Source organism: Arvicola amphibius, chromosome 3 (assembly GCF_903992535.2).
Source record: "Arvicola amphibius chromosome 3, mArvAmp1.2, whole genome shotgun sequence".
NCBI lineage: Eukaryota > Metazoa > Chordata > Mammalia > Rodentia > Cricetidae > Arvicola > Arvicola amphibius.
In genome coordinates, this window is record NC_052049.1 from 54921001 (window position 1) to 54941251 (window position 20251).

Consider the following 20251-nt stretch of genomic DNA (forward strand, 5'->3'; position numbering starts at 1 on the left):
GGTACTGGCTTTCTCCGTTTTGGTCCTCTCTGTCCACCCTCTGCACCCTACCCTCTCCTCATCCCTCCCTTTCTCAACACGCCCCAGTGCCCACCCACCCCTTCCCACCGTCCACCTCATTCCAGTTCGGTCTGGTCTCCGCTCCCTCGGTGGCCCCCGCTCCCGGTTCCCGCCGCCCCCGCTCTTCCCGGCAAATGGGGGATCCTGGCCAAGGGGGCCGCCCCGACTTGGTCCTCCCCCCGCCTTCCCCCTTTCCCCTGGGCCGCTGGACCATAAAGCGCGGGCTGCGGCCAGCGGAGCCAAGCAGTCAGCGCCCCACCGACGGCTGCGCACCGCCCCACCCGCCACCTGTGCCGCTCGCTGCCCGAGGCCCGTGGACAGCGCCCTGTCCCGGCAGAGCCACGCCACTGTCGCCCGCACAGCCCTCGGGGAGCAGAAGAGTCACCATGCCGGCCCCACGCGCGGCCGCCTTCCTCCTGCTGCACCTGGTCCTGCAGCCCTGGCAGCGAGCAGGCTCCCAGGCCAGCCCCCAGGGTAAGTGGCTTCCCCAGGTCCCCTCTGCACCTAACCCTGCCGCCGTCCCGAGATCGTCCGGAAATGCTGGCTTTGCGAGCACTGCCCTGTCAGCCTGGGTTTCTGCAGCCTCATCACCTCTCAGTTCCACTTGGGCCCGAATAGAAGTTCATCGTGATTGGAAGTGATGATGAAAGTCTAGAATTTTCTCCATGGGGCCAATTAAACTAAAGTTTGAAGGATGCAAACTTATTTTCATCATTTACTGCAGAATGTGGCACACGGTCCCTGGTCCTCTGGCAGGGGATGAAATCCTAGTTGTCTGCAGACCAGTGTCTGTCCCCTGCTGCCCCTTCTCTCTAGTGAGCGAGCCCCTGCACTAAGTGACTCTCCAGAGCAAAGCAGTTTTGGCCCACTGCTCAGCCACACGCCGTCCTGCGCTTATTCCTTACATTCAAAAGCTAACTTTTTTCCCCCGAGTGAATAGTTTTTTTTTTTTTTAGTCTCTTCAGAAAGTGATCTTTTTCTATTAAGAAGTAAAAAAGAGAAAGAAAAAAATCAAGAATTTGACCATGGATAGGGAATAGATTTCAGGCAGAAAGCACTTAAGGTTAAGCAAAATGTCTTATAAAGACCACAAGGAAGAAAGTATTCCATCCAGGAACGATCTCAGGCTCTGCCCTCCTCCTGGCACTAGGGACCCGGGTGGTTTTACTATGTATGGACTGAGGAGGAGAAAAGCAGGGAAGAAACCACGGGTGGGGTAAAACTGTCCTTCCCGAAGCTGAGCATCCCTAGGCAGGCAGTCTGTGCTCAGCTCACCCCACCAAAGCCGCCACCCATTCTACCAACAGTCTAACCAGAATTGTGCTCCTGATTTTAGTTTGGGTTGGAATATTGGAATTCTATGGCCTCAGCACACATTGTGTCCCTTTTCTAAGAAGAAGGAAAAGGACATTTTTAAAGACACTTTTCAAAAGTTTTCTTTTGAGAGGTTCCTTTTTGTTATATAATATTCTGTTATATAAATTTTTGACACTGGAGCACACAACTTTGTATTAGGTACAGCTTTTGCTTCGTAGACCTAGCAGTTCTGTGGAGACTTGAGCTCAGGCACTGTGACCTAAATTACCTGGTTAACTTAGTTGCTGTAGATGATCTGATTAAGTCAAGTTTCTGGAAGATTCTTTTATAGAGTTATCAAGTCAGCAATCATCAGCTCAACTGGATAATTCACTTATCTCCGTTTCCCTCTGAGCTGGGCTGCTAGACCTAAATTAGCACGTTTTCAATTTCCATGCTCAATGGAAGCAGTAATTTCTCCTCTAACAGCAGAGGCTTGTGCATGGACCCCGTGCTTTTGCTGAAGTGTAATAGCATTAACAGGAAATGGTAGCATCTCATTTCCTTCTCAAAACACTCTCTAAAGTCATTACTGACTAAGCCCAGCTCAGCCTCTGGAGAGTGCAGTAAATGGATCCGATGAGCCACACAGATTGAAGCACTCGAGTTTAGAGCCGGTTAAATCACAGGTCTGACCAAACTCGAAGCCAGAATCGAGCACCAGGCGTTTGGTTTGGAATACAGTTCTCATACTTTGAATTTATGTGTCTTTCTTGAAGCCTTTTCTGGGATGGAGTTTTCAAACACTTTATTTCAGCTTTAACTCCCATTGGTGGGAATGATGAGTTTTCAGTTCTTTAGAAATTAAAAGCCTTATTCCCCCCACACACTTTTGAAAACATAGTCAGCAACTATTTTCATAGTTTGGGGAAGGGACACTATAAGTATCCATTTGGTATTTTACTTTCCAACACTGGTATATGAGGACTTCTGGGGTAAAGAAACAGTATAGATCCACCTTGAAGACAAATTATCTATTAAAAAGAATAGACATTCTTGAGTAGCCAGAGTTTTTCCTGTTTGCCTTAGACATTTTATTCATTTTTTTTAGTACAAAGCAATACTTGTTTCGTTATAAATTTTTTTTTACCAGAATTGCAAGAAAATAAAGAAACAAAAAAGTCTTTTATGGCCTAGAAATAGCTACTTTTAATGTAAATATGTTGCTGAATCATCTTTTGTTTCAAATCTTTGTCTAAACAAATAAATTATTAAATATAGCATGTTGTACATATTATAATTTAGTGACTTTTTAAACTTTATCATGAACATTTTTCTATATCTGCATGAATTGAGCTACATTTCAAAAGTGTGGACCAAAATTAATTTAGTCAGTTTTGTAATATAAGACACTAAGCATTGTCTCTGGTATGTTGGTATTGTACTTAGTATCTTATTGGACAGTTGAAGTGGCATGAAATGGCACCCGCCATTGCTTTAACAATAGAATCCTCCATTCTGTCCTTAGGACAATTGATGTTTTCAGGGCAAAGCGCTCAGCCCTGCTCAGCCTAGCTCCACCTAATGCCTTCCACAGCAGAGGCTGTAGAATCACCAGTAATGGGAAATACCATTGTACCTAAGTCCCTCTACTGCCCTATCTATTATTCCATTCCAATAAATTCCTTTAAGAAGAATTGCTGAATCAAGGGACATTTGTGTCTCAGGGTCTTTGATAGTGTTATTTAAACTTCCTCCAGAATGCTTATACTAATTTGGCCTGAAGATATGGAACAGTGATAGAGAGCTTGCCTTCCACGCATGAGGCCCTGGGCTTTTACGGAATTAAACCTTACTGAGCAGACTGTGAAAGAACACCCTGACCTCTCACCTCCAGTGTTAGGCATTACTGTATTCTTCATTTGTCCAATCTGATAGCAAAGTAGTGTTATTTAAATTAGCAACTCCTTCATCACTAAATGAGCACATGGACACTTGTTTATATAGGTAAGCCATTTGTGATTCTGTTTCTGTAAATCTTTCAGATTTGTTAGAGCTCTTTATAAGTCATTCATGTGACTTTTTTTTTTTTTTTTTTTAGCAATTAGATTATGGACGTACGTCCTCACCCTTCAGTGAGTCTTAGGAAAGCTTTTGCCAGAAAGCGCTGCCTACTGACGAAAAGCGATTTAGGATTGTACGAATGCAGATCTTGCTTTTGTAGACAAACTCCACCCCTCTGGATACAGTTGAGTCAAATCAACCACACACACATCGCTTTGTTTTGTTTCCTCTGTGGTTTTCTTTTTCAGGCAGGAATTATTAGGGACCTGTACAGGCTCTCACAAAAGCGACAAGTCATTTTGTGGTACTTTCTACCACCACACGCGTGCTCTCTGCCTCTTTCCCAGTCATTTGTCATGGACCCAGAAAATGCAATTGGCTCTGGTCCAACAGGTCCGTAAAGATCCCATAAGTGTGATTCACTGCTTGAGGGCACGAGAGAAACACTGAGCTGGCTGCTCTCGTTTGTCCCCCTCGTGCTTTAAGCCCTTAGTACTTTCCCTCCTAGTGGGCATTTTCAGAGTCACTTCTTCAACCAAATCCAATTTTGGGTTTGCAAATCTAGTCTTCTCTTTAGGGCTATAGCCAGTTATAAATACTGCACTGTATTTCTTCTGTCTCAAATGCCTAGCCCCTGTTAAAGACAAAGAAGAAATGGTTAATTGGGAATGTGGGGGGAAAAAAGCAGCGAGATCACGTCACGTTATTTTGTAATTTATTGTCAAATGTTCCCCCAACAATCAACAACGACCAGAGTGTTTGCCCCAAAGTTGGTCTTGCACTGACCACCTGCTTTCTGCTCTTCTCTCTAGTCTTTGACCTTCTGCCATCCTCCAGCCAGAGGCTGAACCCAGGGGCCCTGCAGCCAATCCTAACGGATCCCACCCTGCACGAAATCTACCTGATCTCCACCTTCAAGCTGCAGAGCAAAAGCTCAGCCACCATCTTTGGCCTCTACTCCTCAAGCGACAACAGCAAATACTTCGAATTCACTGTGATGGGACGCTTGAACAAAGGTAAGCCAACCTGCAAGATTCTCGTGACATGTGCCTCCCGGTCCAGGATTTGGGGTCTGCTTTCTTTAAGATGGTTCCTGTTACTCAATTCCTTTTTGATGTTATAGTCTTCTTATGGGACACTTACCTTATGTAGGTGGTTGAGAGAGAAAAATGTAGAATTGCTTGTGGCCAATATACCTCTTTTATTATCATATTACATGCATAGTAGGTTTTATAATGTCAGTAACATACAGGTATGGGATGTGTTCGCATTGTAGTTGCCACCACATTGCTCTCTCTTGTCTCTTCCCACTCCCGCTGGTTCCCTTCCACTTCCCAGTGAGTCTTCCTTTTTCTTCCATGATTTGAATGTAGTAAGAGGCCACTTGTTCATCCTTGGCTGCCCAGAATTGAAATAATCACACAGAAACTATATTAATTAAATCACTGTTTGGCCCATTAGCTCTAGCTTTTTATTGGCTAACTCTTACATATTAATTTAACCCATTTCCATTAATCTGGTATCAGCACATGGCTGTGGCTTACCGGCTAAAGTTCCAGCATCTGTCTCCAGCAGGGCTACATAGCATCTCTCTGACCCTGCCTCCTTTCTCCCAGCATTCACTTTAGTTTTCCCCCACCTAGCTCTGTTCTTTTGCCAAAAGAACATATCATAAGCCAAGACAATTTTCTTATTCATTAACCAATAAAAGCAACACATAAACAGAAGGACCTCCCACACCATTTGAGAGGTTTGTTTGTTATAAGCCAAAGCATTTAATTAGAATTAGTTACAGGAGCACAGGTGATGGGGTTATTTAGAGGAGCAGGAGCAACTTGCCAGTGGCTACCCCACTGAAGAAGATGTCACTCCTTCCCCCAGCTACCATTAGATTTAACCACCTAGAGATCCCTGGGGAAGTGTTGGATCTTTGTGAACCCTTCTCCAGCCTATGGTAGAGTATTGAGAGGCTCAGTCACTCCTTCCCCCAGCTACCACTAGATCTAACCACCTAGAGATCCCTGGGGAAGTGTTGGATCTTTGTGAACCCTTCTCCAGCCTATGGTAGAGTATTGAGAGACTCAGTTTTGTGCAGATCTTATTAAAGTAATCACAGCTACCGAGAGTGTAAAAGTCTAGCAACCCTGCCACACCTGCGGATAGCATTACACAGCACCCCACCCCTTCCTTTTATGGGTGCATTATTCTGTCCTCTCTCTCGCTATGAAGATGCCAGATGACATGATTCCATCCATGTTATTCTGAATCAAGTTCAGAAACAGATGAGACTAGGACAATTCCCCCGTGACCTTTATCATCCTCGGCTGTAGAGTGGGTAGTTTAAACAACGCTTATTTATTTTCATGGTTGTAGACCCTAAAGTCTCAGGTCCAATTCCCTTGTCTTACACAATCATCTTTCATGGTGTCTTCACAAGGTGGAAACAGTGCAAACTCTCCTGTGTCTCCTGTAATGGGGTCCCACCCTCGGGACCTGATCCCAACTTATTAACTCCCAGTCTCCACCTCCGAGTGTCATTGTATTGAGATAAAGACTTATTGGACTAAGGTGAGACCACCTCACTGTTCCTGCATTCCCTCAGATGCCATAGCGGAGGAGATGTCACTCACGGCTGAGGGAGCGCTTTGATGGCCTTACAGAAGCCCGCACACCTCAAGCAACAGGGAAGAATGAACAGTTAGCCTGACTGACCTCAGTGCACACAAGTCTCTCACTGCTGTCTGTCATGTTCACTGAGAAATGGCTCCCAAAGGAACAGGTCGTGGGTTTTCACCTTCTTCCTCTCCACTCATGCCCTGGAGACAACACCTGTCCCTGTTTATCAAGGAATGTGACAGACACATATTTTGCTGCTTTGTGTATTTCTAAAACAGGAGGGTCTGGGTTTTATATTTATTCCAGCTTTTTTTTTTTTATCAACTCGACCCTTCCTAGTGTTTAAGAGTGTCTCTCAGATGTGCTCATGCCCGAGCGACTAGACCTGCAGGTAGAGAGCAAACAGCCTTTGCTTGTCCAGACTGGAGGAACTAAAGCAGAAGGGGATGGGCTGGAACCCTTTCCTTTAAGCCACGTTCTTACTTCCCTCCTCCCACACTCTCTCCCACGGGCTTTCGTGGTCTATCCCTGGCTGAGTCTCAGGGTGATGTGAGATTTCAGGTAACAGAGTCTGGTATACGACCAACAGATAGCTCAGCTGTTCCCATTCTTTTTCCCTGTCCTTTCCATGTTAAGAGGTAACTTAGAAATCCCCCACACACACTCTTTGCCTCCCATGAGCCACCCCCGTTTGCCTCACATCTATTGAACTGGTTTCTGGCTTTCCTGCTATCTCAGGGTGCACTTGGAAGACCTTCATTCCTGCTCAGTCCAGCAGAAGGAAAACTGCTCTTAGCATCCCCACTCACTGAATCTCTTCCTCTGTTCCTAAGATGGCTGGTCTGTGTGGACTACCATGCCAGGGATCACAGGAAGCCATCTCTCCTGAACTGCCTTTTCCCATTTACCCTTGAAGCCAAAATAACACTAGATCTATGGCCTGTGGAGAAATGAGAGAAGGGCTTGTTACTGTTTCCTCTGAAGAGACACCAGTAGTGCCGTGCAGCTAAAGTACCGCTAGAGCCCTGGCATGAATAGAAATGAGCAGAGGGCTCAGTACTCTTTCCTCTGCAGAGACTCCAGCAATGCCATGCATCTATAAGTTCCAGATGATCAACATTTTAGGGAGAAGATGAGATCGTTGATTTAAACCTCCTCTTAATTTGTTTTCCAGTGCTGCAGATTGAGCCTAAGGTCTCACTATGCTAAGCAAGCACTATACCACTAAACTCCCTTCCCAGCCCTCTGCTTACGGTGTGGATATTAAATGCTCCTTAGAGGCCCACGGGTTAAGGTTTTGTGTCACTGGAAGGGTATCACATGGGGCTGAGGAAGCTGGATCACTGGGGGTGTTCCCTTGAAGGGAACTGAGTCCCCCCATCCCAGTCCAAGGAGAAGAGGTGGCGTGTGGTTGTGACTTCTCGTTGAAGCATGTGATGGCAGCCTTGCTGACCTAGTTTATAGACTCATGGTAGGACGATCTCCCTGTGTGCTGGTCGCCAGGCATACCTCGACTGGCTGAGGCTCAGCTGGACACCCTTTCGGTTGGTTTTTAAAGAAAACAGTACCACATCAGAAGGAATTCAAATGTATTTCTGCTGAGTTAAACCATCTGAGCAGGAAATAAAGCCCCTCCCTCCCTCTAGTGGGCCTGAGTGAGTGTAAGATGGGCGGGAAGACAGCTGCACAGAGGGTATTGACAAGAACCGGATGAGGCCCTCCGCTCCCAGATGAGCTCCAGAAGAAACCGGAGTGTGACGAACACCACTGCAGAAGAGCTTGCCAGTGAGCGCTCTGCCTCAGTGCGCCCCCTCTCCAGGTCACCCCACACATTGCCACTTCATTACTGCTCACGAAACAGTTCGGGTCAAGGTATACCCAACCACAGAGACCTGCCGTGTTCCCCGTTCCAAAATGAACAAGGTGCAGTTGCCTTCTTATCCAGGCTGTACGCTATAGAGTCAAACATAACCCTGGAGTGTGCTTCCTAATTTGCGCCTCATTATGGGATTCTCCGCAGCCCATGCTTCAGCAAGGGAGCAGCCGTCCCTCTCTCTCTGGACCCAATCATGCATCTTCCTTCCTCTGCCCTTTGTCCTTGCCCTCTGCCCTCCCCATTACATGTCCTGCACCATCTCCCAGTACCAAAATCCTACTATTGAAGACTCCTAAACCATCCTGTGGATTTCCTTTTTTGATTTTATGCTTTCTGGCCAAGAGAGGTACCGATTGTGCTCTGCCTAGTACTTTACTTGCTTGCAAGTCTCTCCAGTTATGAGCTCTTCCTCGGCAGAGGTGAGACATCCCTTACCCTGTTTCTGTACTAATATGTCCACTTGTATATATTAAATCAGGGCCAGGACGGTAAAACTGACTCCATATGTGCGAGTTGAGTAAAATAAGTGGCGACACTCCATTTTGTGGAAATTGTGGAATTACAGTGTCTGGTGCATGCACATTGCTTGAAAAGAGGTTTTTTTTAACGAATGCAGGTTGGAGAATTTTTGCATACAAGAAGATACAGGTAGTGTATCTGGTAAAAAAAATGATCTGTCGAATTCTTAATAGCGCAGGTGGTGTGATATTTATATAAATGACTATTTTACAGAAACCATGGGCTTGGAGATTTTTGAAACCATTCTAGTATCTGGCATGGAGACAACTTTCTTGTTAGCATCCCAGATTTGAGTCCCGGTTAAAAATCCTGCCAGCTGGTCACCACGAGCACATCTGTGAATCTGTCAGCACAGTTGTCATCATCTCAAAGTAACCCCCAAAATGGAAGTGCGTACTGAACCCCGTTAGGCTATGGGGGGGTCAATGAAAAACTTTGTTTTTAAATAGGGATGGATGGATGGATGGGACAGATGTCTGCTCTTCAGCCAACCATCTTCCAAAGACAATGCCTTGCCTTGCTGATAACCTTTCCTGTGAGAAAAAGACAATGGGAAAAATTGCTCCCTTGGTCTTCATTTGGTTATTAGCAAGAGCAACTCGGTGGTATTGAAATGAAGAGTACCCCGGGACATTGCTACCATGACTGCAGTCAGTCACCCTCTTCAGTCTGAGGATAGGAAGTAGCCAGTGGCTCAGATTAGAGGTTCTGACACCTGCAGGCTAAAGATGAGTACAGTTTGAGGGAGGTAGGAGAACCTCAGAAACCAGCGTTCCAGACCCAGTAACGAACAGGGGCAAATGGAAGGTCTCTCCACACTAACGGTAAAGGCTGTGGACTTGCCACAATATGCCAAGGTTGGAGAAGGTCCAGCACTCGTTTTCCGTTTTACATTTCAAAACATGCCTGCGCTCAGTTTTAACATGGTCACATACAAAAGGCGAGAGCCTTTTTCAAAACCTTTACAAAATTAAATAGTTAGTACATAGAACAGTTTTAACATGGTCACATAAAAAGTCAAAAGCCTTTTAAAAAAAAAAAAAACCTTTACAAAGCCGGGCGGTGGTGGCGCACGCCTTTAATCCCAGCACTCAGGAGGCAGAGGCAGGCAGATCTCTGAGTTCGAGGCCAGCCTGGTCTACAAGAGCTAGTTCCAGGACAGGCTCTAGAAACTACAGGGAAACCCTGTCTCGAAAAACAAAAACAAAAAAAAACAAAAACAAAAAAAACTTTACAAAATTAAATAGTTAGAACATAGAAGGCTAAAAGCTGGTTGAGCTGATGTTATTGATTTGCACATTGAGTAATAAAGGCAGTATTTGTGCTGTGTTCAGAGTGAAGAAGAAGAAGGAAGAATAAGCTCACTGCTGAGTAACATGATCAAGATTAACAGATGTCTGAGATTAGCTGAGGTTGGCTTTCTTCCTTCTGCCTTACTCAGCAGAAGAAACGTTCTTCAAATAGTCAAGAATAGTTAAAACTGTTTAAACAAACAAAAAAATACACAACAACCTCAGATCTGGTGCATACCAACAATACAACAAAGTTCTGTCCATGAAGTAAAGAGGATCAAAAGTTCAAAGCCAGCATAGGCTCCAGAGTGAGTCCAGGGCTAGCCTGGGCAACTTAGTGAAACTCTGTCTCAAAATAAAAAGTAAAACAGAGGGCTGGAGATGACGCTCACGGTGGAATGCTCGCCTAGTCTGGGCTCAGTCCCCAGCACCAACCAATCAACAAACAAGATTCAGAGACAGGGGAACGATTGCCCCAGCTGTGTTCCCACTGCTGTGTGCTCACTGATGACCCCACAGGTATCCACACAGGTAGCCCTGTTTAAACTACAGTAAGTACGTCACAAAACAAAACCAAACTTCAGGAATCTGGAAAAGGAACCGGGGGTGATAAGCGATGTTGATAGGGCCAGGATGGAGGTAAAAATGAGGAGGGCAGCAATCAGAATACGTGTGTGCACTGAGTTCTAAGCAGAGTACCAGCCCCTCAGTGAACTTAGTTGTCCGTGTCCAGGTGGATTACGTACTGGGGGATGTAGCCACTGTTGCTAACATAGAGGAGTCACGGGAAGCAGACAGGCACATGATCTTTTCATAGAGAAGATGCTAGAAGCCTCAGAATGAGGAGCTTTAGAACAAATCCATTGTTTTATATTATTATTATTCACGTACTTTAGAGCTGCCTGGAAAATGAGTCTGGGGTTGTATAATACAAAACAGGGGTGGTAAGACTAAGACGCGGCGAGCTCCCTCTTCTTCCCAACAATTCCCAAGGTTTGCAACGACGTGCTATGAGAATGAAATACTCTGACTTCAGAAAAAAGTTTCATGGCGTCTCTCATTTTCTTTTCCAAGTGATTGGCAACTGAATATGCTAGAGGACAGCTAGGGTTAGATAAGTCACTTTGCAGCCAAGTATTAACAGTGTCTTAACTGGCCACAGTGTTTCGTTGTGTTTACACTTAGCACAAAGCAAGGAAGCAGAATCGAACACGTTGAATGCTATCAACATTAGGAAGACGGCTCAGTGGGCCACCGCCAGTCAGATTGAATTGATTTAAGTACAAGTGTAAATCTATTCTCGAGGAGTGAACAGTGAATTGCAGACTGCAGAACCCGGGAGAGCTGACCGTAGTGTCCTAGGCGACAGCACTGAGCCAGTGTTGAGCGCCATGCTGGATGCATGGGAGAGGTGCAAAAACATTTGCCAAGCAAAGGATCTGTCCGATACCGTGATGCAACTATTTTAAATTTTCCTTCTTTATTATTTTATGCATGAGTGTTTTGCTTGTATGCATGTCTGTATACACATGCCTGTCTCGTGCCCATGGAGGCCAAAAGAGGGAGTTGGATTCCTGGAACCAGAGTTATAGAGTTTTGTGACCCGCCATGTGGGTGCTGGGAGTTGAACCCGGGTCCTCTGGAGGAGCAGCCAGTTCTCTAGACCTGTGACTGCTTTCAAAAGGCTCTTTAAGATTTTGGTTTTCATTAATGCACATTTGTAACTGGGCTACTTAAATCAACAGAGCCACATCTACACTGCTGCATCTCATCTTGGATACTGTCCAGTCAGAGCCTCCCTCAAGAAGAGAAGTGTCCATTTGGGACACACATCCAACACACACACAGACACCCACACAGACACACACCACTGACACACACACCTCCAACATATACACAGAAACACACAACTCCAACACACACCCCCTCCAACACACACACACATACGCACTTTTTAAAATCACATCCAAGTTTAAAAGTTAAAGGAAATAAAAAAAATAAAGGAGCAGACAAAAGACAGGAGAGATGTGGAAGTGTTTGAAGAAATTGTTTGACATGGGGATCAGGCTAACCCTGTTCTGGCCCTGAAAGGTAAGATTAGAACCCACTGGGAGGGACTTATGCGCTCTGTTCTAGGAAAATCATGACGAGCTCTCCAAAAGGTACGTTCATTTCTCTAGGAACCCATTTCTCTGGGTTCCCTGTGGCCAGAACTGCACGGGTGGCAGCTGCACTTTTATTGAAGGGATTTGTGAAGAGAGATACATTAAGTGGATGTGCTGTCCTGTTAATATTCTGAGATTGTGCAAAATCTCGGAAAGCTTCAGGGTGCTGAAGAAATTGCTTTCTAAGTGTCCTAGAGTGTGACCTTTGGGCTCCGTGCCCCTCACAACTTGTCACTGAAACACAGCGCTACTATGACGGCTCTCCTAAACTTCCGAAACGACTCCTTCCCCCAGCGCTTTGATAATTTCTGTGCCTTCCTTCACTGCTGGTTTCTCTGACTTCTCCCTCCACCCATCCTCTGTAAACCTTACATACGTGAAAACCATTACAGGACCCTTGTGAAACAAAGCTACATTTACCCTGGTCCCCCAGAGGATTATTAGAAAAAAGCTGCTTGGTAATTTCCCTTTGTATGGGGCACCAAAGTATAGGAGTGACCATGACGTAGTACATAACCCATAAAAATAAATCAGCAAAGACAAACAAAGAGTTCTACCATGGAGGGCACTGATAGCAAGGAGACATTTTTAAATGCATAATGACCTTAAATGATGACCCAAGCTGGCAATGATGCTTTTCATCTGAGACTTTAAAGTACTGAAGAGTAAAGTCATTTGTCGTAATGCCACCTCCCTGAGTGCCTGCAGGCCAGGTTCCTCTCAATCCTCTACCCAGGCCAACAAAATACTATCACTTCTAGGATTTTAAAGCCAGCATCCTGCCTCATTACTTTAAAAGTCAGCACGCTATAACGTTTTTCTTACTACAAGGTCCATTTCTCCAAAAGCACTTTTTTGAACATTCCTTCTCAATGTAGCAGAACCTCACATCCTTCCCTCTTAGGTTTGGTTCGATGGTTTTGTTTTCCTTAAAAGTCACCGGAATGGCATCTAATCAGTATCGGCAGTTTGGGTGCTGTGTCACCTGGTACACAGGCAAGCAAACGTAGCTGTGTGCCATCAGCTCAGGCCCCAGACTGTGAAGGACACAAACAGGCTAAGCTTAGAGAGAAACATCCTCTACATTTTTTAAAAAGGTTTGATTTTAAAGGAAACCAGCTGCATGGTTCCTTGCAGATACAGGGAACATGAGGAGGAAAAAGACTTGGCCATGTGGAAAGAAATTAAGGTGATGGCCAGGCTGGGACCTCTCCTCGAATAAAGAGTTTAGAATTAATCAGAAACCACCAGGGAGCCAGGTGGTGGTGGTGGACGCCTTTAATCCCAGAACTCGGGAGGCAAAGGCAAGTGGATCTCTGTGAGTTCAAGGCCAGCGAGATCTATAGAGTGAGTTCCAGGACAGGCTCCAAAGCTACAGAGAAACCATGTCTCAAAAAAAAAAATGAAAAAACAAAACCCCCTAGGGAGCTACTGAAGGCATTCATCTGCTCATCCCTGTGCTTGCTTTAAACAGGCAAGAGCTGGGCTGGAGAGACGACTCAGTGGTTAAGGGCACTCCTTCTCATAGAGGCCCTGGAATCCCTTCTCAGCATCCAACTGGCAACTCACAACCATCCCTAGCTGAAGTTCCAGGACATCTGACACCCTCTTCTGACCTCTGCCTGTGCCACACACAAATACAGAGCACATAGTATACATCTGTGCAAAACCTTCACACACATATAAGTAAATCCAAACTATTATACATACAAAGAGGCAAGGATAGGATCAGAACATCCCATAGAAAACTCAGGCTTCCCATCCCAAAACTATACAAAAAGGACCGACGATGAGAGTGTGAGCTAGCCAGAGGCCTAAGAGAGGAACTCAGAGAAGCAGCAGAGGGAGGCAGAGGTCACTTGCCACAGGGGCATCTGCCAGCAGCTTCCAAGTCGGCCTGGCTGTGTGTTTTGTATCAGGCAGCAGGATTAGTGGAACACCAAGACAGTGTGCTGAGTATGGGAACCAATGGTGCTGCAGCTGGAGAAACAGAACTATACACACAGGGAACTTTCCCCTGGAGTGCTGACCTGGCCGAGGTGTGGTGTTCCGGTGTCAGGGGCTGGCTTCCGCATGCTGGGAGCTCTGAGAAGAGGGAGCATGTGTGCTCTCTGCCTCTGGGGAGGTTCGGAGGCACCCATCCAGAGGCTGCGGGGTCTCTGTGACTGCTGAGGACAAGCTGACTTTCCCAGCAGGCACCTGACTATCTTCTGGGATGGGCTAAGGACTCAGAGGATATCATATAAAAACACGGAGGCAGTGAAGTAAGGAGTTTGCCATAAAAGAGAAAAATGAAAGCCATAAGAGGAACAAAAATTATTGGATCAAGAATGAAGAACTGTAAACATCAAGGCACTCGATAATTGTTCTAACACACACACACACACCTCCTCTCCCCCTTTGTCACAAGCCTTAGGCACTTGAGGGAATGTGTCATAGGCACAGGAACACAAGGCCGAACACAGCACTCGTTCAGGAGGGGCTGGGCACACAGCCAGGGCTTGCTGTGGGCTAGGACTGGGAAGTGCCACTCTGTCAGCTTTTATTGGTGTGGAAAGCTTTAAATGACGTCATTTGATTGTTCTTTGAAAGTTCATATTGATGGCCTTTACCCCACTGCGTACTGTTTATAAAACTCCTCTCAACTATTCCGTTGGGAAAATAAACCATGACCCACGTGCTGTGCGAAGGTCTGTTAAGAGTGGCCGTGTGCCTAAGCACTGTTTCCTTGGAAATCCACACACATCTCACTTTGGGGAGGAAAACAGAGAGTGCTTGTTTTACTCTGTGTCTTAAACTCAAGCCTATCCTCTTAACCTGTGAGTACGGGGAGATGTAGCCGTTCTACCGAGAACCTGTTGGCTAAAACTGTGTGTGACCTAATTCAAGTTTAATAGACAAATGGCATTTTTATTGGCTTGTAAAACACCAGGTATTTGCAAACTGCTCTAAGCAGTGAAGTAATTGAAGTCTGAAAAAAATTTAAGTGGTGCTTATGTTTGCTCTTCATTTCTTCCTCTCTTAGCTACTGTGCGTCTCCCACTTCCAGCTGTGTAGCCATTATCTTAAACTGGTTTGTGATACTGTAAATAGGAAATAAAGAGGTGAAGATTCTGTTGCATCTGAGATTAGAAGTAAATCTTCCCACCGTCTCCATGAGTGAACGCACCCCTCACTTTCCTGACTTTCTTTCTCATGTTCTCTCTCCTTCTGCTCCTCATCAGGACCTTGGGAGCTCAGTCCAGTGCTCCAATGTGGGGCTCAGTCATTTTCTTCATCTATCGCCAGGTGGAGGTTCCCTCACGGTCCTGACTTTCTTTCTCATGTTCTCTCTCCTTCTGCTCCTCATCAGAACCTTGGGAGCTCAGTCCGGTGCTCCAATGTGGGGCTCAGTCATTTTCTTCATCTATAGCCAGGTGGAGGGTGGGACAGAACTAATGGGAGATCACCAACTCCAGTTGGAATGGGACCGATGGATCATGCGACCAAACCCGTCTCTCAGAATGTGGCCAAAAGTGAGTGCTGACTGAGAAGCAAAGGACAATGGCGCTGGGCTCTGATTCTTCTGCATGGACGGGCTCTGTGGGAGCCTTCTCAGCTTGGTCGATCACCTTCCTGGACCTGGGCGGAGTTGGGAGGACCTTGGTCTTAGCATAGAGTAGGGAACCCTGATGGCTCCTTGGCCTTGAGAGGGAGGGAAGGGAGGTATGGGTGGAGGGGAGGGGAGGGAAGGGGAAGAAGGACGGGAGGGAAGGGGGAGGAGGAGGGGAGGGAAGGGGGAGGAGGAGGGGAGGAGATGGAAATTTTTAAATATAAAAAAATAAACCATGAAAAAAAAAGAAGTAAATCTTCATTCTTTTTCCCAGAGGCAGTGACTCAAACTCTGGAGAAAGGAAAGAGACCATAGGAAAAGGGAGGGAGACCCTCTCCCCATGCAGTCATCAGCTTCTGTCTTCTCGGACCATGTTTATTGCTTTTATTAAGTCTTATCAATACTTCAGGAAACTTAGCATTGAGCTACCACAGAAGGTGAAGATCATACAAGGTCTTCTCTGACAGGAAGCACACACAGAGCTGACCACACGGACATAAGAAAAGCTCTGTCACACCCCTGCGTGGCATCTGTATGTCACAGAACGTGATGCCAGCTCTGTCCCTTTTCCCACACCGTTGTCAAATGAAAAAGCAAAGCTAGTAGAGTTCAAAGGAGGTCAGACATTGAACCTAGAAAAAATAATGTGGGCACATATCATTTCCTTTGGCAACATGGCAACATCGTAGTTTGTTGGCTACCTGGCCTTCGTGACAGCTCTGAGTTGGCGTCTCCAGGCTTCTGAACAGGCACTTAGGAAAGACTCTCCGAGTTCCTTCCCACAGATCATAAGGATCAACAGCAAAAGGGACTGAAATGTGTGTACTAGCTCCTAGTTTCCACTTTAATACAAATGCATTACATTTGGGGATGTGTGTATGTGTGTGTGTGCGCACGCAGTCCACAGCCTGGGTCCTCAGGTTGTCAGCAGTGTGTGCCTTTACCGGCTGACCTATCCTGTCGGCCCCACTTTCACGGTTTTTTTAAAAATCTAAATAGCATCTATTTCTTGTAGAAAACTTAGGTACTGAAGATGAGCAAAAAAGAAAAAATATTCATGAGACACTCTGAAATTATGCAACTAGCACTGACAATTTTCTCTGGAATGATGCATATATATATGCATTTATATATATAAATTTATATCTATATAAATTCTCTGAAAGATGATATACTTGCAGCTTCCTTTTGCTTTTCATTCAGTAAAATACCAAGAACACCTTTTTATTCTTTTTGTATAAAATTTTTATTTTTTACAAAGGTTTACTTTTATTTGCTGTGAGTGAGTGTTTATCTGTATGGATGTGCACCATATGTGTGCCTGGCGTTCACAAAGTCCAGAAGAGGGCATTGAATTCAGAGCTAGAGTTACAGAGAGTCATAATTGTCATGTGGGTGCTGGGAACCCAAACCAGTGCTCCTAACTACTGAGCTGACTGCCCAGCTCTGGAACTATCTCACAGGGACTTGGTTTATGGTTGTGCTTCAATCTAAGGAGCCCATCATTCTCAGATGCACATGCTGTGCAAAGTGTTCATTAACAGAAAGATTTTAAATGAATATTATTTAACATTTTTTACTACATTTCATCATTTATTGTGTGTACTCAAGCATGTACATCAGCTGTGCTCATCAAAGCAGGAGAAACAACTTTAACAATTGGTTCTCCACTTTGACAATACGAGTCGTCAGTCTTGGCAACAAGAATGCATAACCACTGACTCATCTCTATGACCCTGAAATGAACGTTCTTTCCTTTTTAAAATATTTGGTTTGAATTTAATTTTAGTTCTCTCTCTCTCTCTCTCTCTCTCTCTCTCTCTCTCTCTCTCTCTCTCTCTCCCCCCCCCGTGTGTGTGTGTGTGTGTGTGTGTGTGTGTGTGTGTGTGTGTGTGTGTGCGTGTGTGTGTGCGTGCGTGCACCTGGAATTATCTTGGAAGGCTCATCAAGATCTTGGAAACAAATCATTTTAGTCTTTCTAGCAAAACTCAGGCAGCAAGTCCCACTCACAAAAGGTTGGCTTTCAGGACCAGATTTTAGCTCAGGTCGTAGCATATTCAAGACGACAATGAAAAACAAAAACGCAAAGCTGAAAAGCCAGAAAATTTTAAATTCCCCGAGTCTTTAGTAAGATGGATAGCTCTGCGTTTGGGAGAACAGAAAGGTCACGGTCATAAGTCTCTGTTTTCTAGACTGTTGGGGATGGGTCGCTGAGGGGCAATGCTACATCTAAAGTGTGATGTGAGATACACTTACCAAGCCCTAGCTGTGCCCTGAAACACGGGGCGCTGGGGCTCTGAGCTCAGTCCTGCCGCTTATACCGACCTGAGCAAGCGCCTTCACTTGTCTAAGCTTCGCTTATTCTAGTCGCATAGGGCTGCCCTACGCCATCACAGCAACTGAGGCAGCACTCATTGTCCCGAAGTGCTCGCGGGCACTTGTGCTTGGTGAGTTACTGAAGACATACCTTTAGGAACGTTGGTGAATTTTATCTGACTTTCCAATGGGGGAAGGCTCTGTCTATTCATTAAAGCTGTGGTGTTTATTTTTGGATTTGCTTGCAACCTCTGTTTTTCCATCCTCGTGAAACACCCCCAGAAGGAAGGACGGTCACCTGATGGTACCGCACCATGCCAAGGATAGCGCCTAGCACACAAAAGGTGGTAAATTAGTATTTGCGGTTACCACCTACATTCTGTCCAGTGGTCCAGCCCTCTGACCAAACCGCCTCCCTTCCTCTCATCTGTCTTTGCTTGTTTTGGCTCAGCCATCCTCCGTTACCTGAAGAACGATGGGAAGATCCATTTGGTGGTTTTCAACAACTTGCAGCTGGCTGATGGGAAGCGCCACAGGATTCTCCTGAGACTGAGCAATTTGCAGAGAGAGGCCGGCTCCATAGAACTCTACCTAGACTGTGCCCAGGTGGATTCCGTGCGCGGCCTCCCCAGAGCATTTTCCGGCCTTGCCCGGAACACAGAGTCCATTGAACTGAGAACATTCCAGAGGAAGCCACAGGTAGGAACCCACAAATAATTCTCCAAGGTGCAAAATGGGCTTCCACGGCCCCAGGTACAAAGGCCTATGGCAAGGAAGCCATATCAGCTAATGGCTGCTGGTACAATGCTATGTTTAGAGTCACTTGTGGAATTGCAAAACATTTGTTAGCTACTCCCCTCCCAAGAAAAATGAAATCAGAATCTGACGTTCTGGTGCCTAGGCATCAATATTTTTTTAAAAAACATATTTAATAGGAAGTCAAAATTGAGAACTTCTGTGTCTGGTGAAATAAGTAAATTGTTTGGAAATGGCTTTTCAAACAACTGTAAAATTTAAAAGGAGTAGCAAAAATTAATTAAATTATCTTTGTCTAATAGAATCATGTACTTTCATTCCTTTTTAAAGTTATTATTTATTATTTTGATGCAAATAACCAGGAATGGTTGAGAATTGCCAAGCACAAGAAACATCTTTGTTCCACAGATATTGGTAAACCATTTGCTAACAAAGATTAGCTTAATGATGGCTCTGTTCAATGAAGTCTCAAAAAATTTATCAACTCTGTCTTCTGTTTTATGCCATGTTGGTGGGAGTTTTTAATTGTCCTATCACCAAACCTACTATAGAAATTGTCACTTTTTTCATTTTTTGTTGTATGTATGTATATATATATATATATATATTATGTAGTATGTATATGTATGTGTTTTATGTATATATGTGTGTATTGTGTGTGCATATATGTATGTGTGTATTATATGTGTATTGTATGTATGTGCGTATTATATGTGTATTGTATGTATGTGTGTATTATGTATGTATATATGTATTTAGCTGTGAGATGCTTTGATTCCTATAAAGAACTGGTGGCCATTTTTTGTCCTTTGTGATGGTTTAGATCTGGTCACAGTTCTTGATCTGGTAGAGGAAGGAACACCAGCACTAGTCACCAGATTCCTCTGTTTGGCCACCATGTCGTGGTCTCCTGGGCCTCCAAACTCACTTTACATTTCCATTTGGTTATTTTGTTGTATGTGCTGTCTATGCCCAACAGAGGCAGGGGAAGAAGCACAGGTTCGTAGGACTGTGCTAACATTTTAGGTGGTGATGTGAGAACTCTAAGCTGATCCTAGAACTCTGTCCATGCGTGTTGGAAAGCATTATTAAAAAGAAATTCAAAAAGATTGAAATCTACTGGGATTTTTTTTGGTTTTTGTTCTGATTTTTAGTAAGTTATAAAGAAAATGTCTAAATTTATATAGAGAAGACAGGTAATGACTAGAAATATATGATTGACTTCATTTCCGAGACCCCCAAATCATCCAAGAGTAAATGACAGTCACATTTCTGCTACTGATCACTTTAAAAATTGGTGTCTACAATCAGATCAGTTGCTAAAAGTCAGGGCCCAGTCACCCCAGGTTGACACAAACTATACTCAGAATTTTCTCAAAAGTTCTGCCTTCTTAGACCATCCCAGGGACCTTAGAGCCTTGGTCTTCATGGTCATACTGTCCAGTTAATCAACAAATTGACCAGTTATAGACATTGAGGACACCATCAAAATCAGAACTACCTAAAGCCCTGCCTGTCTAGATCACACAGCCTGACATTCAATTCAGCACGTGTTACTGGGTTGAATCTTGACAAATTTTAAAACCAGAATTCCTCTACAAATGCTTAATTTCCAAAACAACAATGATCACGTCACGTTAGCAGCTGACATGAACTTTCTGTCATAGCTGCATAGAATCCCTGAGTACAAGATGAAAGA

At 44.8% G+C, this 20251-nt stretch overlaps 1 protein-coding gene across 1 annotated transcript in view; it reads left to right on the top strand.

Annotated features, from left to right (window-relative positions):
* Positions 1 to 446: 446 nt before the first annotated feature.
* Positions 447 to 20251, top strand: part of Thbs4 (thrombospondin 4) — a 44804-nt gene continuing 24999 nt past the window's right edge. The window contains exons 1-3 of the mRNA XM_038322807.1: positions 447 to 534; positions 4233 to 4436; positions 18248 to 18495. Coding sequence (XP_038178735.1) covers positions 447 to 534; positions 4233 to 4436; positions 18248 to 18495 — 540 coding nt within the window. The remainder of the gene's footprint in view (positions 535 to 4232; positions 4437 to 18247; positions 18496 to 20251) is intronic.